General features: G+C 45.2%; 1 protein-coding gene across 2 annotated transcripts; it reads right to left on the minus strand.

Moving 5' to 3' along the window:
• On the minus strand, nucleotides 1-19,351 carry Dnajc8 (DnaJ heat shock protein family (Hsp40) member C8). Of its 2 annotated transcripts, XM_021651412.2 has the most exons (9): nucleotides 19,203-19,351; nucleotides 16,442-16,543; nucleotides 13,241-13,297; nucleotides 11,021-11,087; nucleotides 10,402-10,496; nucleotides 8,304-8,375; nucleotides 3,502-3,593; nucleotides 2,671-2,746; nucleotides 1-797 (listed from the first exon to the last, which is right to left on the minus strand). In XM_021651412.2, the coding sequence occupies exons 1-9, from the start codon at nucleotides 19,278-19,280 to the stop codon at nucleotides 675-677; spliced, it is 762 nt and encodes a 253-aa protein (XP_021507087.1). In that variant the 5' UTR covers nucleotides 19,281-19,351; the 3' UTR covers nucleotides 1-674. The 2 variants fall into 2 exon arrangements, with proteins under 2 accessions (XP_021507087.1, XP_060235368.1); XM_060379385.1 differs by lacking the exon at nucleotides 16,442-16,543 and having other exon boundaries at nucleotides 19,203-19,295.
• Nucleotides 19,352-20,300: the final 949 nt, after the last annotated feature.

Consider the following 20,300-nt stretch of genomic DNA (forward strand, 5'->3'; position numbering starts at 1 on the left):
TTGGGTATAAAAATTTATTATACGTAAAAGAATATTACTACTAACGAGTGCAGACAAGCGAAGACACAGTGGGTGGGACTGGAAGATGGCTAACTCTTTGGAAAGTGAACAGGTTTAAGTGCTGGGAGCCTCATGCCACTCTGACTGACGGGCCAGTCAGACAGAAGGACTCGCTCAAACAACGCAGGGCGTCAGGGCATCCAGTGACTGCCCTGTGGATCCTTAACACCTCTCCTATTGGATGGAGGGTTTCAAGGATGACACGCCCAGAAGCAAGCAAAGGGGCTTCCCAAGGTGGCCCGGGCTGGTGTGGAGTCACGGCAACACCCCTGGAGGCAGGACATTTAGCTGGAGGAGCTCCACAAAGTATACATGGCCTTCGAGCCACCACTCAGTGAAATACGAAACATTTAATTTACAGGCTGTGGGGAAAGAAGGCAGCAAGAGTTGGTGGTTCCTTCCAATCCTGGGGGCTCTGTGGGTAAGGAGGGGGGAAGGTTTGACCAAGCCCTCCTCTCAATGTACAAAGAATCACTTTGATTGATATTAAATTGTATTTAAAACAAAATAGACTAAAAAGCAAACACTACTCATGTTGGGGTGGAAGTGGAGAAAAAATGAGTCCTTGAAGCAGAAGGAGGCAGCTGGGAAAGCTCTGGCCGTGGCCCGGCTGGTCACTCGCGCTGTTCCATCTTTACTTTTGGTGGCCGCAGGAAGGTCCGATTCTTCTTCTCCTTCTTCCCCTTCGTATTTGCCTGGAAATTCCGCCAACTGTCCACTCGACCATCCCGACTTTCCTGAAAGAAAACAGAAAGCAGTTCAAGGTGAGGTCACTAGCAGCACAGAAGGGGCTGAGCTTATCCTGCAAACAATTGTCCTCCCACAGCCTAAGCAGACCAGCCCTCTGAAGAGAGCCCTCTCCTGCCTCTAAGGACCCAGCGAAGTTTCACAGCACCCTCTCAGAGAGGCTTAGAGGAGGACAGGACGGTGACATTTTCACAAGGCCATCTACTGTGGGCCTGAGCGAGTGCTGCACACAAGTCCCTTCTGTCAGGTCTCCACGGCTGAGCTGCACTCCCAGAGCTAGCTTGTTACTTCTTTTTGGTTGGTGGTGTTGTTGCTGTTTTGTTTTTTTGTTTTGAGATAGGGTTTCTCTGTGTAGCCTTGGCTGGCCTCGGACTCAAAAGAGATCTCCGTGCCTCTGTCTCCTGAGTGCTGGAATTAAAGGTGTGCATCACCATGCCCCACCCCTTGTTTGGTGCTTTTAAGACAGCCTTAGCTGGCCTGGAGCTTACTATGTACACCTGGCTGGCCTTGAACTACCAGAGACTTGCTTGCCCCTGCCTCCTGAGTGCTAGGACAAAAGACATGCCCCATCATGCCTGGCTCCTAATTTGTTTCTTCTAATTCTTACAAAAAACTGACTACACTATACATTGTACAGGACTGTACAATGATGAGGGGTTGACTAGTTTTCTCACACATGAAGTTAGCTGGGAATATAGCCACTCTTTCTTTCAACACGTTCCTGTGGCAACACAATAGAATATCCCCAAACCAGCTCATCGCTGGCCGCAAAGATCTCTATTTCATTATCAAATGGGCTACTCATTTTCCCTTTTCAGAAAGCTGGACAGAAACAAAGTAAAAAAATCATGGTTAACCATGCTCTATCCTGAATTCTAAATCCTACAAAAGAGACCAAATGCAGTCCAGAACTGGGCCAGACACTTGAAGAGCAATGAACCCAGTTCAAAAGCTACAGGTGATCTGGTGTGGTGGCACATACCTGTAATCCCAGCACCTGAGTGGCTAAGGTGAAAAGATCATCAAGTGTTCAAGGCCAGCCTATGTTACACAGTGAGTTCCAAGATACCTTGGGCTACAAAATGAGACTATCAGCAAAAATGCAAAAAACAAAAAAAAAAAAAAACAAAAAACAACAAAAAAAAAAAACAAACAAAACCCAAAAACAAAAAACAAACAAACAAAAAAAAAAACAAAAACCCAAAACATCAGAAGTTTCTGCAAATAGATAATCAGGTCAGAAGAACCTATTCCCAGTGGTTTGCATGTGGGGGTGTATACCTTAATCCCAATTTTGGGGAGGTTGAAGGAGAAGAATCAGGAATTCAAAGTCATTATCAGCTTTAGAGTAAGTTTAAAGCCAGACTGGACTACACAAGAACTTTTCTTTTTGCTTTTTGTTTGTTTGTTTTGAGAGCCAGGGTTTCTTCTTTGTGTAGGCTTGGTGGTCCTGGACTCACTTTGTAGACTAAGCTGGCCTCGAACTTACAGATATCCACTTGCCTCTGCCTCCCTGAGTGCTGGGATTACAGGCATGCACCACAGTGCCTGGCTGCTAGAGACTGGACTACACAAGAACTTTTCTCAACTCCCCGCCCCGAAAAGAACCTGTTTCCACAAATTGTCCTCAAAGCTAAGTAGGGTGATACTTCACATTAATCCTGAATTCATTTCTCTTGGGCCTACCTAGTAGCTGTGTCTATTGGTGACTTGTCAGAAGTCATGAAGGCAAAGCTGACCCAGACTCTGCTTCTCCAGCACCTACTCTCACCCATATACCCCACTTCCCTGTCTGCCCCAGCCACTCGGAAGCCCCAGGAATCAAGCTTCCTCATTCTGGAACAACCCACCTCAGCTACTCACCTCAAAGTTTTTCTGCCACTCCCTTTCTCGCTTGGCTTTTTCCTGGGCTTCGATCTCCTCTTCTCTCTGTCGTTTCCTGGGAGGGAAGGCAGAGCAGTCTTTACCAGGTGCTCACAGACACGTTAGCCACATGAGCTAAGGCATAGCTGCATAGGAGATTTCTCAAGATAAGGGATTTTTGTGGAACAGCCATGGCTGTCCCAGACCTTGCTCTGCAGACCAGGCTGGCCTCACACTCACAAAGCTCCACCTGCCTCTGCCAGGATTAAAGGATTATACCACCAAGGCCAGCTTCCTTTCGTTTGTTTGTTTCTGAGAAAAGGTCCAAAGTAATTCAAGCTGGCCTCAGACTTATTATTTACCCAAAAATAGGCCCCAACTACTTTTTTTCTGCCTCCACCTCTCAAGTGCTAGGATCATGGGTGTGTACCATCACAACTGGCAACCTCAACACTTCTGACAATCAAAGGAAATCATACTTGAGCAGCTATTCCGTTATAATCCTATCTACTCACCACACTGGCCTCAAGCGCCTCAAAAACTCTACTGCATTCCAGAAGGAAGAAAACACACTGCACTCCTCAACAGAAATAAACTCCCCACGGATCGGTGTAGTCGGTGTTTCCCAAAAGTCCTCAGCGTCTTACCGGTACCTGGCTCAGACAGCCTGGTCATGCATGCTGGGCAAGAGCTCCACCACGGAGTTTCCCCGCCTCTCCAGCTTATTCTCGTAAATGACCCACTCTCGAACTTTTTAGAAAGATCCCCAGAAGCCTGCATTAGCTAATCTGTGCATTTAAATGAGGCTGAGACGAGGGCAGGGATGTGTACCTTTCATGCATCTCTTTGGCTTCTCTCTCTTTCCTTTTAATTTCCAGCTCAGCAAACAGTTTCATGGTCTGTTTGTAGACTGCCTGTTTGAACTGCAAGAAAATTAAGGACAAATGAAGATGAAAGTAAATAATTCACATCAACAGTGACATCCAGTAATTACATTTATAGAGCCCTAAAGATTACAACGAGGCAATGAAAGGTCTGTAGGGAGAACCAATCAACAACACTGTGTCTTCAGGGAGACCTCCCCTCTCCTAGCAAGCAGATGGTCTGTTAGGAACAGGCTGAGAGAAAGCTTATACCACCACTTGAGATTTTAAAGGGTGCTCTTCTCCGAAAACTTCCCAAGACTAACTTCTCTACTCCTCCTTTTCACATACAGTTTCTAATCTTGATTTAGTGCCTAGAACCAAGCTTAATCTAACATAACTACCTCCCCCGCCAGCACTGTCCCCCCCCCCACCCCCCCGCCCACAACAGCAATCCTGTCTTAAGGGACAAAGCATTAAGCATATAAGCCCTCAGGCTTCCTTACAGCTAGGCATGGCCATGTGACTCACAGTTTAGTCAATTACAGTATCTAGGATGTTCTTAGAAGGAGTGGCATAGTCCTTCCTCCCCATTTATTCTGCTGTTTGGCACACAGGTGATGAGACACCCTGGACCAGGGAGGTGGGAGCCACAGCCCTATTGGCAGAGCCAGACAAGAGCCAAAACCTTGAAGGACACACAGTGCAGAACTGCCACACCAGAAGGCGCCCAAGACGGCTACACAGGGCAGACATGCTCTACCCTGATCAAGACATTCTGTGTCTCTGTGACCAGTCCTCCTCAAACAATACACCTCAAGCAAGACACTGGCAGGAACATATAACACAATGTTAAACAGAAAATGTAAAGGCAGAGTCCTATTGGTTTTACAGTATGGGGGATAGCACCCAAGGTCCCTGAGCACTGGAAGTTAAAACTGCCAAGTTTAGCTCCCAGATCCTTTGAAGAAAGTATGCTGGGGTTATTATTATTACTGGGGTTATTACCAGAACTTTAAGAGTTAAAGGAAAGCAGGTAAAGGTAAGGGGCCAGATCCTGCCACAGTCCCTGTCAGCCCTCAGTAGGTTTGGTGGGCTTTTCTTAGGTCTTGTTTGTTGTGGGTTGTTTTTAGGCAGAAGGCTCTAACTAGGTAGCCCAAGCTGAGCTCAAACTCAGGGCAATCCTCTGCCTTAGCCTCCCAACTGCTGGGTTACAGGCGTGCACCACACCACACTCCCGAGGGCTTCTTTTTTAATGTACTGATTTGATGTGCATGAGTATGTGGATGCATCATGTGTGTACCGCCCACAGACATCAGAAGAAGGCACTGGATCCAACTGAAGTTACAGACGGTGTGAACCATAATGTGGGTGCTAGGAACTGAACCTGGGTCCTCCGCAAGAGCAGTAAGTGCTCTTAGCTGCCAAGCCATCTCTCCAGCTTATTTCATTTTTTTTTTTTTTTTTTTGTTGAAGATTTCTTTTTAATTATGTGTATGTGTGTGTGGCTGCATGTAGTTTTGTGGCCATGTGATGCAGATATCCATCAAGTATGGAGGGGGGTCAGATCCTGTGCAGCTTGAGCCTCCCTGTGGGTGTGGGAACCACAAGTCCTCTGCCTGAGTAATACGGACTTTTGACCAGTGAGCCACCTCTGTAGCCCCAAACAACTAAATTTCTCAGAACAGAGAGTATACTCTTTTCTTGTTTGTATTGTTTGTTTTGTTTTGTTTTCTTGAGACAGGGTTTCTCTATGTAGACTTGGCTAGTCTAGACTTGGACTGCAGACCAGGCTGGCTTTAAACTCAAGAGATCCACCTGCCTCTGCCTCCTGAATGGTGGAATTAGAGGCGTGTGCCACCTTGGCCAGGCTGAGATTATGTTTTTGCTTACAGAGTATTTTCTTCCCAAATAAAAAGTATTTTGAGGGGCAGACGGCTCAATGGCTAAGAGCACTGTCTGCTCTGCCAGAGGTTCCGAGTTCAATTCCGAGCAACCACATGGTGGTTCACAACCATCTATAATGTGATCTGGTGCCTTTTTCTGCCATGCAGGTGTACATGCAGATAGAGCACTCCTATACATAAAAAAAGCAAATCTTAAAAAAAAAAAAGTATTTTGAGTTATACGTGGAAGTACAGAAAATGATCCACCATGTAGGGTCAGGTACTGAAACCACAGGTACTGGGCAAAGAATAGTAACATGCAGGAAAAGGGAAATGAAGGCATCGCAAACTTTCTATCTCTCCTCTCTGCTCAGAAGAGATACTGACAAGAAAATACTGACAAGTCAGTACAGGTCCATGTGTAAGCGCACGTAACGAATATAAATGAACGCTGGTAGGCAGGAGCGGGAGTGGAGGCCTGAAGTTGACGTCAGGGGTCTTCTCTGCTCTCAACTTTCCTGAACCTGGAACTCACCACTTCTGGCGCATGCCCCTGGAGCTCGGACTGCAGGCAACCACTATGACTCCCAGGCCTTGCTTGGCACATGGGGATCCAGCCTCTGGGCCTCAGACTTAAGTGGCAAGTGTCTGACCCCTGAGCCAATTCCCCAGCCTCAAATACTTTAGTACTTTTCAAAGATCTAAACGGGGGTCTGGAGAGGTGGCTCAGTGCTTAAGAGCACTGCCTGATCTTCCCGAGAACACAGGTTCAATTCCCAGCACTCACATGGTGGCTCACAACTATCTGTACCTCCAGTCCCTGGAGATCCAACACCCTCCTCTGGCCTCTGAAGGTACCAGGCATACATGTGGTACACACACATATATACATGCAGTCAAAACACCCATACACAAAAAAATAAAGCTTAAAAAAATTTAAAAATAAAGCCATTTCTCCAGACCACAACTTCTGAATTTCTTTGTATGTGTAAATATGGGCGTGTGTGTGTATGTATATATGTGTTTGTGTGTATATATGTGTGTGTATGTGTACATATGTATATGTGGCATGTGGGCATATGTGTGCATATGTGTCCATGGGTGTATATGTGTATGTATGTGTGTCTATGTGTGTGTGCTGGCTAGTTTTATACCAAAATTACAGAACCTAAAGATATCTAAAAGGAGGGAACATCAACTGAAAACAATGCCCCCATAAGACCCAACTGTAGAGCATCTTCTTAGCATCTGATGGCAGTGTGCCCAGCCCATTTGTGGGTGGTGCCATACTTGGGCTGGTGGTAGGTTCTATAAGAAAGCTGGCTGAGCACCTCTCCATGGCCTCTGCATCTGCCCCCAAGCTCCTGCCCAGCTTGAGTTCCTGCCCTCACTGCTTTTGATGCTGCTCTGGCTGTCCTAGAACTCATGATGTAGACCAGGTGGCTTCAAATCCCCAGAGATCTAGCTACCTCTATCTCTGAAGTGCTGGGATTAAAGGTGTGAACCATCACATCTGGTTTTCCCAAATTTATTTAACTTATGTGTGTATGTGCCTGCTTGTCTGTGTATGTGTGTAAGTATCAACAAAGTGCAACAGAGAAGATCTCCTGGACTGGAGTTAACAAGGAGTTGTGAGCCACCATGTGGGTGCTAGGACCTGAACCCAGGTCCTCTGCAAGAACAGCTAGTGCTGAGTGGCTGAGCATCTCTCCAGCCCTAGATTCCTTCACAAGTATCTATGGCGCCTATGTATCTCAAGAAACATTAAAAACCATTATGATATATAATAGTTCGCATGTGTGGCTTGTGAAACAGTCAACCACAAACTCCATCAGATGTACATTTAAGAAATTGTGATGGGGCTGGAGAGACGGCTCAGAAGTTAAGAGCACTCTCTGCTCTTCCAGAGATCCTGAGTTCAATTCCCAGCAATGAGATCTGGTGTCCTCTTCTGGCGTGCAGGCACACATGCAGGCAAAATAATGTATACATAATAAATAGGTCTTTAAAAAAAGAAAAAAAATTGTGATGCAACTAGGCTTGGTGGCACAGCCCTGAAGTCCCACTCTAGGAGGCAGAGGCAGGCAGATTGCTATGAGTTCAAGGCCAGCTTTTTGGTCTACAAATCGAGTTCAGGACAGCCAAGGCTACACAGGGAAACCCTGTCAAGAGACCCCCCCCACACACACACAAAAGAAATAAAAAGAAATTGTGATGTCAGGTGATGGTGGTATACACCATTAATCCCAGCACTGGGGAGGCAGAAGCAGGCAGATCTCTGTAAGTTTGAGGTCATCCTGTTAGACAGAGCAAGTTCCAGGACAGCCAGAGTTACACAGAGAAACCCTTCCTTGAAAAACAAAAACAAACAAACAAAAGTTAGAAAGGACAGGAAGAAGAAGGAAGGAAGGAAGGAAGGACTCACAGATGGATGGGAGAAATGGCAAACACCCTACAATTAAAACGCTGAAAGAGATGGTTGAGTGGGCAAGCGCGCCTGCTGTGTAAATCGGAGGACTTGAACATCGCCAGCACTCGTGATGTGGCTACACTGCTAACCCAATGCTCTAGGGGACAGCAGTCAGTGGGGCTTGCCAGGCACCAGCCTAGCTCCAGGCAGTTCTGGGAAAAACCCTGTCTGAAGAGAACAGATAAAAAGTTCTAGAGCAGATACCCCCTATGGTTCCCACACATGTGTACATGCAGGAAAACACACACCATACATACAGCACATTCCCAGACTCGAGACAAACACACAAACCTACACACAGGATGAACAAAAAAGAAAGAGGTAGATAAACTGTTCGTTTACATGTTTTAAGTGAGGCCTTTCTCTTTAACCCACCGATCACACAGGGCAAAGTGGTTTTCCACAGTAACTCACCAATTCAGGATCATCTTCCTCTACATTTGTAGGCTTTCCTTCCTTCTTTAGCTGTTTTTTTCGCTCTTTAACCTAAAAAGAGTTTACTTTCATCAAAAGATGAGCACACATACTTTAAGAATAACCTCTGAGCTGTATATATATATATATATATATGTACACTTTTCCACAGACATAGGATAAGATGAAGGCAAAAAAGCCTCATCCTGCACCATTAATAAATAGTAATAATAAGCCCAGGTGTGGTGGTGCACGCCTGTGATCCCAACACTCTGGGAGACAGAGGCAGGTGGATCTCTGTGAGTTTGAGGCCAGCCTGTGAGTCCAGGACAGCCAAGGCTACACAGAGAAACCCTGTCTTGAAAAACAAAACAAAACACATTAATAATAATAATTTATAATAGAAAACACTGTAAAGCAACTAAGAGGACTTAGAGCTTTGGGTCCTTCCTCTAAGTTCATCTAAAATCGAACTCTAGCCTGTACCCACGGCAAACACTAGGGAAAGGCAACCAGCAGAGATGTTGTTCCCAACTCCTAAAGGCTAAGCCACAGCCAAAAGCTTAGACATTTAGACATTTAGCTTTCTTAACTTTTGGTCACATAGTTATAGCAAAAAAAGCACGTTTGCAAAGCTTTAGAAGGACCTAGAAAACGTATGGCATTTTAAGTATAAAAAGTATTTCTAAAAAGTGCACTCTTGATAATTTCCACTGTGAAACTCCCAGAAACCATAATGGATACACTCGTCCCTTTGGCCACTAAAAGAATCCACAGGGGACTAACACTACTCCATAAGTGACACTGCCACTTGGGGTCCAGGTTCAGAAAACACTCCACTGCCACCCTGTGGCCAGAAATTCTAAGGATGATTCCTTACGTGCAAAACAGACTGAAAAACTGTCATGTGCTCTAACAGGACTGACCCTTCAGGTGCTCTGTGCAACACAACCAACAGGACCTGGTTACAGCCCTTTCCTTTTCCTATTTTTCCTCTCACTGTCTTCATCTAAAATGGGTTTATCTTGATTATTATTGCCTATAAAGTTCCAATTCAGATTCCAATGCTCTTCAAAACAAAGGTCGACTCCTGATTCGCTCACCATTGAAAGTGCTCTTGAAATGGTCTTGAGATTCTTGCTACAGTGGGTTAAAAAAAAAATGAGCTTTCTAGCTGGGCATAGTGGTACATGCCTGTAATCCTATCAACTGGACATGGAAAAGGATCAAGAATGCAAGGCCAAGGGCTGGAGACATGGCTCAGCAGTTAATAGCACTAGCTGCTCCTGCAAGATTCAAGGTTCAGTTCCCAGCATCCACACAATGGCTCACAACCATCCTTAATTACAGCTCCAGAGGTTCATGATCCCCTCTTCTCACTTCCCTGGGCACCAGGCATGCCCATGGTGCACATACATACATGTGGATAAAATACTCATAAACACAAACAAATATAAAAGACTCAAAAAGAATTTACGGTCAGCCTCAGGTACATAGCTAATTCAAGGCCAGCCTGGGTTACATAAGAACCTCTTTCAAAATACAACAACAACAAAAAGAAAAGAAAAAGAAAGAAAGGCTACTCTGTCCTCCTAGCAAGACCCCATTTTGAAAAACAAACAAATAAAAGCTGTAACTTAATTCATCTCAGCTGAGTCTTCAGAGTGCTGTTATCAGTCTGGACATGTGCCTCCTCCTGCTCTAAAACGCACTCAGAGCTCCTTGACAGCCTCTCTCATCTTCAACCCCTTCATAGCAACAAAAGTAAGACCAAAGAGTCAACACCATCGGAGCCAGGCCACTCCGGCACTCATAGGGGCAATGTGGCAGCTCGGCTGGGAGGCCGAGAGTGGCGACATACACACGGGACCGGCAGTGCGAGTGGATGGCAGTGTCCTAGGCACTCCTCATCCTGAGCTTGGCTCTCAGGAAAGAATGCCAGCTTTTGGCACTGTTGACGAGCACCACAGCTAAATGGCAGAGAATAAAAACGATCACTAGCTACGTGGTTTGTACTGCGAGGTTGCACACACCGTCTACACGGCGCCCAAGGCTCGCTGTTACTTCCTGTAAACACAGCAGCACTAGAAATACTTACAGTGTGTTCCACGTATTCTTTTCCTGCCTGAATTACATCCAGGGCCCTCTTCTTTTGTTCCTGATCCAGTAGCAACTTGTAAGCTTTGTCCACAGCTAATGCAAAACATTGAAGTTAACTGTTTCTGCAAATACCCTCTCAAAGTCTGAGCTATACTCAGGCAGTGTAAATGGACTTGCACTGTCTAAAAACATTCCCTACTTTGTTAAATTATTAACCACTGTTAAACCCATTTTTTAAAAAAAGCATACAACCATAGCAATGACCTTGAAAGTCTTAGAAAAAATTATTAAATAAACACTCAAAGCTAAATATACCACATCTAGATTTAACACACTGATAAAATTTCCCACTTCTATGCAGCGAAAAAAGATCCTATGCAATAAAAGCATACTGGCAGACGCGTCCGTTTTAACACAGCAAAGTTAAGGTGCGCTTTCTTTGCGGTGCTGAACCCAGGGCCTCAAGCATGCTAGGCCAGCACTGACTACACACCCTGCCCCCAAGAAAACATTCTGCGTAAATGGCTGCTTTACTGACATCCACAGCTTCTCCATAACCAGTTACTGCTTAGCATTGACAACATATATTACCCAAAATCAGGTAAATTTACAAATACCTTCAAAAGCTTTCTGTGCTCTGTCAGCATCATCTTGATTCTTGTCAGGATGCACCAATATAGACAACTACACGGAAGAGAAAAGTCAGGTTCATCAACAGTTCCCGGAAGTGGCTTGAACTCTTTACACACACCAGTAAGTGAATAAATAAAACAGGAACTATTTATGAGAAACCCCCACAGATGATTCTTTCAGACATTTACAAGATTTCTGACTGGCTGCCACTGATGGGGCAGAAACAAGTTGGAGCAAAAAGAACTGTGTTGGGATTTAACCTAATGTTAATCCCAGAAGTCCCAGAGCCACAATTCTGATTTGTGATTCTAACCTCATTTGCAACCCCAAGCAACTCTACCTATCCTCAGTTCTAGGCCTGCTCTATTGCTGGGAAGATATAAAACATTTAGTTTGTTCTGTGGACAAAATGAACAATGCAAGTAATGAGCATAAACTGAGTTGGGGGCGGCATTCTCCAAATGCCAGCACTGAGGATGATTATGAGTTTAGGGATAGCCTGGGCTATACAGTGGGATAGGTAAGGAGAGAGGAGAAAAAAAAAGGGGGAGGGGAACAGAGGGGAGAGGAAGAAGGGGATGAGAGGGAAAAATGGAAAAAAAGGAAATAGGGGAAGGGAGAAGGAAAGAAAAGAAAGAAGTGAATGAATTTGCACACTAAAGTCCACCATCAGCATATACAAAGTATCAAGACATCCATTAAAAGCCCTCTGTATGTGACACCTCATTTGAATATTTAAATACATTCACCAAATGAGGTAAAACAGATACAGAAAGGTCCAAAGAAAGCACTTGTTCAAGTGCACACTGCTTGAACAAACAAGCCAAAGTCATATGTACTCACAACTATGAGACCATCTTATAAATCAGCAAGAACTTATAACTCAAGTTCACTGGCTCCAGGAAAAGTTTGACTAAAGACTGAAATGTTTGTTATATTGGGAACAACTGTTAATAGATTGTATTGGAAAAACAAGACTCTGGGAAGAGGAAAGGATGAGATGCTGAGTTTAAGTAAAGATCAGAGCTCAGTAAGAATAAAGTTATAAAGTTATATAATGGGATATGAGTGAGCAGGCAAAACTAAAAAGCAGCCTAGCTTAATATAGCTTGCTGGGAGCTCAGAGGTAACTATGAGTCAGCAATATGGAGATCTAATCTACTGCACCAAGGAAGCAACGTGACTGCTGCGGGAACCGGAGGATTACAGTCAGTGCAGGCCAGGTCCTATTCAGATGTGAAAAGCACGAAGATATAAAGACAAAGGATGGCTAAAATAAATAAATAAAGATAGATAGATAGATAGACAGATAAGGGGTGAGAATCAGAGGCCAGAGAGCTGCTTTCCTGAAGAAATTTCAAAAAGTACTTGTTACAACTAAACCAGGTATTTATTTTTTAAAGAACTTCTTACATATGTTGGTGCAGGGGATGTGAACACAAGCCATGGCATAGGTGCGGAGATCAGAGGACAATTTGCTGGAGTCACCTTTCTCCTACCATGTGGGTCCCTGGGATCAAACTCAGGTGGTCGGGCTTGGCAGGGGGAAAGCTGCTGAGCCCCCTCACTGACCCAAGCTGAGAAGTTCTTGAATATTTACAGCTATTTTCAAAAGGTGAAGTTACTGCGTGGGTCAGGTGCCTGCTGTGTGCCTGTCATTCCACTACTTGAAGGGTAAGGTAGGACAATCACATAAACCAGGATGTTTGAGGGCAGTCTGATATGAGATCCTACCTCAAATAAAAGTGAAGCTACTGTAGACACTGTATTTGGATATGAAAGTCATTGTACTCACAGAAAAACCTTTACCTATTGCATTATTTAACATTTTTTATCACTATACATTTATGTCGCTGCGAGTTTATGAGAACAGTTATCTAGCCTTAATTTGAAAAGGAGTGAGGGGTCAATTTCCGCCCAAGGTATTTAGTTCTCAAAAAACATGTCGAGGGTGTAGCTCAATTGGTAGAGGGAGTGCTTGTCTCAGTAGACATGAAAACCTGGGCTCGATGCCCAGCACCCCATAAACTAGGTGTGGCAGATGCCTAGAGTCCCAGAACTCAGGCAGTGAAAGCAGGAGGATCAGAAGTTCAAGGTCATCCTTAATCGCACAGTGAGGGATTCTAGGCAAGCCTAAACTGTCTCAGACCCCATCTGAAGAAACAAACAGAAGCTCAAGCTGTAGTGAGAGCAACATACTGTACCTGCCGGAACCTCTTTTTTATTTCTTCATCTGTCACTTCAGGATCTATCTGAAGAACCTGCAAGAACAAAGATCAAAAGAGTGTAAAGCTGAGCATGGTGGCCCATATGTCATCTCAATCCTATGAAAATAGAGGCAGAAAGATGATAAGTGCAGAGACAGCCTTGGTTACAAGCAGAACAGTCTCAAAAAAAAAAAAAAAAAGAGGAGGGGAAAGATTGTGTGTGTGTATGAATATGTGTGTTTAAGTATATATTCCCCCTCCTCACACTGTCTGTAAACACAACTTAAATATAACTAAATCCACTAAGCAGAACCAGGTGAAGTGGCATATGCCCAACCTCACAGTCCAGAACTGAGCTCAGGGCTCACACACAAGAAGTCGTGGGTAGTCAGAGTCCACGCTGGGTGAGAAGGGTATCCACACAGCCTGACATGGAGCAAGACCGAGTCAGGCTGCCTGGCATATTATGTCAGAACCTAAGTAGGGGAAAGAGATTATTGTGGGCTCAGCACAGTGCTTCACACCTATAATCCAGTATTTAGGAAGTTTAGACAGAACTGTCATGAGTGACAGGCTGACCTACGCAAAACAGAAAGACTGTGACTACCTCTAACTCTGCTCCCGGGATCCAACACTGCTGGCCTCCACAGGCCCCTGCACTTATACATGCAGAGGCCCACACACAGACTATCACATAATTTGAAATAAAAATGGTGGCTGGAGAGAGGACTCGGTGATTAAGAATGCTGGTTGCTCTTACAAAGGACCCAAATCTGGATACCAACCAGCTCCCACCTTGGGTAGCTCACAATTACCTGTAACTACAGCCCCAGGAATTCCAAAAAGTCTGGTCTCCATGTGTACCTGGACCCATGCACACAGACACACACATTCACATAATTCAAAATTTACATATAAATATGTATATATTTATAATAAAAATAAATCTTAGTCAGGCATAGCAACACATACTTTTAGTCCCAAGACTCAGGAGACAGAGGCCAGCCTGTGAATTTGAGGCCAGCCTGGTCTACAAAGCAAGTTCCAGGACAATCAGGACTACACAGAGAAACCCTATCTCAAAAACACCAAAAGTAAGCAAAGAAAGGAGAGAAAAAAAAAATTCTTAAAGAAAAACCATGAAAATAAAAGAAAAAACAGGTATCATGGGTGTGGCAACAGACACTAGGCTTCAACCCCAGCATATGGGATGTTGAGGCCACACATTCTGGGGTATCCTCAGCTACATGACGAAGTTAGAGGCAGCCTGGGCTGCCTGAGATCCTGTCTCAAAACAACAAAAAGCTGGGCAAAGGTGGCAAAGACCTATAATCCAGCACTCAGGAGGCAGAGACAGGTAGATCTCTGTGAGTTCAGCCTGTCCTCAGGCTGGTCTACACAGAATTCCAGGACAGCCAAGGCTACACAGAGAAGCTCTTGAAAAACAAAAGAGCCCAAACCAAATCAAAACAAACAACAAGGGCCAAACTAGAATGCACAACAGTGAAATGTTTATTTGAAACCCCCTGAGTTTGATTCAAAGCATCAAAGAAAAAAAGAAAAAAAAAAAAAAATAGAGAAATGTCTCAGTGGTTAAGAACACTGGTTCAATTCCCAGCACCCACATGGGGCCAACGACCAACCGGAACTCCAGCTGTGACGCGGCTTCTAGATTCTAGGCGTGTGCACGGTATACATTCAGACACAGACAAAGCACACACACACATTAATTTTTTAGCGGGCATGTGGTAGTGAAAGCCTTTAATCCCAGCACTCGGGAGGCAGAGGCAGGCGGATCTCTGCGAGTTTGAGGCCAGCCTGGTCTACAGAGGGAGCTCCAGGACAGCCAGGGCTACCCCCAGAAAGCTCATCTTGAAAGACAAACACAACAAAATGTGAAGTAAATAATCAGTGTGTTTGGAGGGTCAGAGGAACAGACCCGACAGTGTCAGAGCCGCTGAGGGCAGCACCAGACTCTCCCTCCGTCACGGTACTGGGAAGACAAAGGAAGCCGTGCTGCCAATGACTGTAATTTGAGGTAAATGACACAAGAAAGAACAGGACTAGTGATGATGAGACATGTTCAGAGCGAGGCACAGGGGGTGGTGCGCACCGCCCTCCCAGCACACAGGAACGTGAGGCAGGAGTCTGAGGCTCAGCCACTCTGGGCTACACTGGAGACAGGTTCAAAAACAGAGAGTGTGCTAGCCTCTCTAAACTCCCCTTCTTCATTCTGTTTCTATTGTATCTCTGGTATTTTTTATTTTCCTGTAACAAAAAAGTTGTAACAAAGTTTTTGTTTATTTGTTTTTTTGCATTTTTTTTTAAAACAACAAACAGGGTGTTGTTGGAGCCCTGGAGTGGCCCAAGCCTTGCTATGTAGACCTGGATGGCCTCAAACTTGTAGGGATACTTGAGCCTCTGTGTCCCGAGCGCAGAGAGTATTACATACCTGGCATTACAAAGTTTTTAAATCAAGGACCCTAAATTTATCAGGCCAACTATGTCTCTGTATCAAAAATAAATCTTTGTATATTTGAGCCACTGAAATATTGGAGAACATTTGACAGGATGAAGTCTGTATCATTTATTTACAAATCCTTTTTAATCTTTTTTTCATCTCATTTTTAAACAAGCTACCTCAACAACTCTACTTACAATAAAATCATCCAACCTCAAAGACAACTTACCCACAATATAAAATCTACCATTTACGCTTTTTTCATTCCCAACCAATATAACTTGGGGTGTATGCTCTAACATAACACTGCCTCCTAGCCAGGTTCAATGGCTTACACCCGTAACCCCAGCACTTAGAGGCTAAAGCAGGACAACTACAGAGTCCAAGGCCAACCTAGGATTCAAAACAAGTCCCAGGCCACCATGGGCTACTGTTCCAAAACTAGCTAGCCAAGTGCAGTGATTCATTTCTACAGTCTCAGCATTTGGAAGGCCGAGGCAGGAGGACCTGGAGTTCAAAGCTCAGAGACTTCTCAAACAAACACAACCCTACACACAGATTTACACACATTCTCTCACACTCTCTCGCACGCACACACGCGCGCGCGCGCGCACACACACACAGACACACACGAAGAGCTCTCCACCACAGCGCTACAGCAACAATAATAAGCACATGAGGAACTGTCTGCACGTATGAAAAGCTCTCCACCAGACTCCACAATGACAATCGCTCACCTCAAATGGATTCAGATTAAAGTAAGAGGAACCGGGACGAGTCAATCTTTCAATCTGATTTTTGGATGTTAGAACTGAATCTCTCTTCTCTATTTGTTTCACCTAAAAGTAAAAGGATGGAGAATTCCATTAGTAAAAACAATAAGCTGAATATCTACCTTAACACAACACTAATATGCTCAGCAAACATCTATTCATACCTACCATGTGCAAGACACTTTGCTATAAACACTAAAGAATGGCTACCACAGAACAGCTAATTTTACAGTAACAGTTCGGGTCTCCAGCATCCACGCAGAAGCTGAGTGTGGGCACAGGCACCTGTGACCCGAGAGCTGGGGAAAGAGACAGGTAGCTCCCCAGAGCTCACTGGACACAACTGGTGAACTCCAGGTTCGGTGACAGATTCTGTCTTAAAATAACATGGAAGGTGAAAGACACATGACAATGACCTCTGTCCTCCACAGACATCTGTGCCCATTTGTACAAACTTGCACACACATGTATACTACACAGAAATTTTAAAATTTATATGTATTATTTATGCTAACAATTCTTCTTGGAAGGTAGTATCATTATCCCCATTTTACACATAGGAAAATTAAGGCTTAAAGAGTCTGAGATTTCCAATTACCTAATTTGTGAGAAATTTACCCTAACAGTTTGACTCTCAATCAGACATCAAGAAGATTCTCAGATAATAAAACAGACACCTTGGGCTGGAGAGATGGCTCAGTGATTAATAGCACTGTCTGCTCTTCCAAAGGACCCAGGCACAAGTCTCAGAACCCACATGGCAGCTCACAACTGTCTGTAACTCCAGTTCCAAAGGATCTGACACCGTCACACTAATGTGCATAAAATAAAATTAAAAAAAAATTAAAAAACAGACATCTCCACAAAGCCTGAATCACAGACCACATAGCTGCATGTGAATGAAATTAACCCAGCTTTTTTCATTTTGAGAGGAAAAAGTGCAATTACATTAAGCCATGAACTATGAACACCATTTAACGCCATTATGGGGGACTTGGGATGTGGCTCAGTTGGTAGCCTGCTAGCCTACCAGACATAAAGCTGGGTGTGGCATTTGGGAGGATGAAGCAGGAGGATCACCACTAGTTCCCAGCAGGCTGCACTGCAAAGTAGTAAGCCAACCTAGGCTTCACTGAGAACACATCTAAAAAATAAAAAGACAAGGGCTGGAGAGATGGCTCAGAGGTTAAGAGCACTGGCTATTCTTCCAAAGGTCCTGAGTTCAATTCCCAGCTAACCTCATGATGACTCATAGCCATCTATAGCAAAATCTGGTGCCCTCTTCTGGTGCACAGGCACACATGTAGGCATGAGGTTACATAAATAATAAGTCTTTAAAAATAAAAAGACAACCTGAACGGTACTGATGTCTTAGGTAGAGGCAGATGGTCTCTGTGAGTTCAAGGCAGGCATGGTCTACAGATAAAGCACCAGGGCAGCCAAGGCTACACAGAGAAATGCTTCCTCGAAAAACCTAAGTAAATAAAGAAAATATAAAGACAAAAAGACAGGGCTATAGAGGATGAGCTCATTCCCAAGGCTGAATTAATAAGACTGTGACGCACAGGCATTCTTTCTCTGCTTCCTGCCTGAGGCTGGGGAGATAGCTCAATGGTTAAGAGTACTGACTGCCCTTCCAAAGGACCAGGGTTCAATTCCCAGCACCCACATGACAGTTCACAACTGTCAAGATCTGACACCCTCACACAGACATATGTGCAGGCAAAACACCAGTGCACATAAAATAAATAATTTTTACAAAAGATATGAACTGCTCTGCCCACATCCCCACCAAAATGGATTGAAATCTCTCAAACACTGAGCAAAACAAAAGGCCAACGCCATGAAGGAAGTACTGGTGTAAGTACTGACTTCAAAAAAACGACTGCCTTTTTTCTACTTTATAATTTGCAAGCTGCTCTCTTATATATTAAATGCTTTAACCATCGTGAAAACTCTCACAATTCAACTGACAAGTGTGGTAAATGGTATCTTGAAAGATTTCAACAGCAGTCAGGCTGGCTTGCAAGAACTAATGGGAGGGCCTCTGCTACAAACAGCTTCCTTTTATTCACCTTATCCATTCATTTAGCCAATGACTATATACTGAACATCCACCATGCACTAGGCGCTTGGCGACGCAATCGTGGGCAAGGCTCAGACCAAGTTCACTCCTGTCCTACCTGACACCAGGCTGTTAGCTGCTAAGGCGCAGAACCAAGTGCGTATGCACCCTCTCAAGGTTCGTCACGTTCAAGATGGGGGGTGGGGTGGAGGTGGGAGAGTCACATAACGCATTCTTGTCACGATGAACAAGTGCTCAGCAATGGTAAAACCGCAGAAATGGCCACTCACACAGTCCACGGTAGAGGAGCGGGGAAGAGCCTCGCTCCTGTTTACAAATAAAAGCAGGTGCGCCGCAGCTCGCTCTCCGCCTGGCAGGGCCCGGCCTCCGCCAGTCGGGAGACTCCCCGGCCTGCAGGCTGCATCATGCGACAAGCTGCCCGTTGGGCCCTCTGGGGTCCGGGTCTGCAGGCCCCGCCGCGCTCCGGGGGACCCCAGCCGCCGCCGGTGGCGGTGGCGCACGCATCCCGCGGCCGGTCCGCAATCCCCAGGCCAGACGGCCCGGGCCAACGGTCCCGGGAGGCGTCCCGCCGCCCCCGGCCGCTGCGGACGGAGCCGGAGCGCAGCTTCCCCGAGGACGCGGTCCTTACTGCGGGCTCACCTCACTGTAGAAGGTCATAAACGCCTCCTCCGTGCTGCCTCCGCCGCTAGAAGCCCCGCTCTCTCCCGAAGCCGCCATTTTCCGGCTAGCCACCACGTGACCGCTCTGCGCAGGCGCGGCGTCACGTGACCCTTCTAAGCCGGCCTTGCGATCAGCCTCCGCCGGCGAGCCGCGCTTAAAGGGCCCGAGACCCTACCTAAACCCTTTTGCTTTTGCTTTTTTTTCAGAATAGGATTTCTCTGTGTAGCCCTGCCTGTCCCGGAACTCAGGGATCTGTCTTCCTCTGCCTCCTGAATGCATGGATTAAAGGTGTACTTGGACTTTTTTAAAAAAGAAATTAAAATAAAGGACCTTCGAGATAGCCCGGCTGGTCAGGGCTCTTCACCTCAAAACCTGACAACCTAAATTCGATTCCCAGGGCCCCACAGAGTGAAAGAAAAAAAGAGACTCCCAAAAGTTTCTTTCTGACTTCACACGTACGCCATAGCCAGCCGATGCAAACACACCACACACACACACTTCTGGTGTTGTTTTTTAATACAGGGTCTCTACGTAGCCCTGGCTTCTAGAACTCACGATATAGACTAGGCTGGCCTCGAACTCACAGAAATCCAACTGCCTCTGCCCCCAAGTTCTAGGAGGCATGTATCACCATGCCTAGCCACGGATAACATTTTTAGTTTTCCAGACAGGACTTCTCTGTTTCCTTGGCTGTCCTGGAGCTCTCTCTGAAGACCAGGCTGGCCTCAAACTCACATCCACTGCCTTCCAAGTGCTGTGATTAAAAGTGTGTGTCACTACTGTCAGGCTCACACATAATTTTTTTAAAGATTTATTTATTTATTTACTATAGTGCTCTGCCTGCACATATACCTGTACAACAGAAGAAGTTAGAAGATAGTTGTGAGGCACCATGTGGTTGCTGGGAATTAAACTCAGGACCTCTAGAAGAGCCATCTCTACATGAGCCAGCCCCTCACGTAGAGTATTTTTTAAAGTTCATTCAAGTGGAGACTATGCCAGTCTCTTGGGAGGCAGGTGTGTGTGAAGTTGCCAGATCTTCTGGAGCTGGAGTTACAGACAGTTGTAACAGTTGTG

This window comes from Meriones unguiculatus, chromosome 3, assembly GCF_030254825.1.
Source record: "Meriones unguiculatus strain TT.TT164.6M chromosome 3, Bangor_MerUng_6.1, whole genome shotgun sequence".
Classification (NCBI taxonomy): domain Eukaryota; kingdom Metazoa; phylum Chordata; class Mammalia; order Rodentia; family Muridae; genus Meriones; species Meriones unguiculatus.